The 1,097-nt window shown below is 72.1% G+C and overlaps 1 protein-coding gene across 1 annotated transcript in view; it reads right to left on the minus strand.

The window, feature by feature from the left end:
- The window catches only part of LOC101633460, an 8,711-nt gene extending 8,259 nt beyond the window's left edge, over nt 1-452 (minus strand). The window contains exon 1 of the mRNA XM_012734812.1: nt 88-452. Within this exon, the coding sequence (XP_012590266.1) occupies nt 88-452 (365 nt within the window). The remainder of the gene's footprint in view (nt 1-87) is intronic.
- Between the last annotated feature and the right edge of the window lie 645 nt (nt 453-1,097).

Here is a 1,097-nt window from a genome sequence, read left to right on the forward strand (position 1 = left end):
GGGAAGCAGCTGGCGTTTCCTGGCCCCTGCGCCCCGCCAGCCTCTGGAGGTGTTGGGGAAGTGATGAAAGCACTGGGTGGCCCCCACGTGTGGACAAGGGGTTCCATATTGGGGTCCGCCTGACCCCCGGGCTGTGGAGCCTGCCCAGGCAGCGCAGGCACTGGGAGGGTCCCCGGCGGCTGCTGTCCATGGTGCCGCCAGCGAGGGCCCGGGTGCGTGTCTGCAGCCAGGGCCCGGGTGCGTGTCTGCAGCCCCTGGGGGCTGGCCACAGTGGAGGTACCCCCTTCCGTGTCGGCATCATCAGGTCGGGGGGAGGCAGATCCCCCAGAGGGGTGCGCTGTACTTGTCCATGTGAAGAAGCCTGGAGCCCGGGGGGGGGCCGGGAAGCTGTGCTCCAGCCAGAGGCAGAGGCCGTCACAGAGCCAGGCCGGCGGCCGGGCAGGGGTCCCCATGTTCCCATCAGCGCTCTGGGCCACTCCTGGGGCTCCTGTCAGAGAGGGCCAGCTGGGTCTGGTATTGGGGCACACTTTGGACAGGCTCCCATTTGAAGAGCTGGATGGGAGGGCAGGGTGCAGGCGGAGTGCGGGGGCCTGGGGCCTCTGAGGCGCCAGGGCAGCCGACACTGCCCTGCATGGGCTCCTGCATGGGCCCCTGGCCCCAGGTCGGTGTGGGGCGCCAGGGCCTGCAGCCTGTCCTGGGGCGAGAGCACCCCTGCCGTCCCAGGGATGCTCCTCTGAGTCCCCTCTGGGCTTGGGCGCACCGGCCCTCCTGCCTTGCATATAACAGGTCCTTCGGAGCCGCCCGGCTTCCACGCAGGAGGCCCAAGGAACCTGGTCGAGGGCCAGTGTCCTCCTGCCGGCGGGCGCGGGGAGGGGGTTGTGCCGGCCAGCCCGACCCGAGCACCAGCTCCCGCCCTGCCCAGCCCGGGGCGGGCTCCCCTCGGGGAGAGGCTGGTGCGGCTCCGCGCAGAGCCCAAGGAAGCGGAGGCAGCTCCCTGGAAACGCGCGAAGGTCCCTCCCCCACGGGCCGGCTGGGAGCCGCATCCCGGCACCAGCGCTGAGTCACGGCGCGCACGCCGGCTGGCGGCCGCGGGCCGG

The sequence above is a fragment of the Condylura cristata genome, unplaced genomic scaffold (assembly GCF_000260355.1).
Source record: "Condylura cristata isolate star-nosed mole 26May11 unplaced genomic scaffold, ConCri1.0 scaffold00074, whole genome shotgun sequence".
NCBI classification, from domain to species: Eukaryota; Metazoa; Chordata; class Mammalia; order Eulipotyphla; family Talpidae; genus Condylura; species Condylura cristata.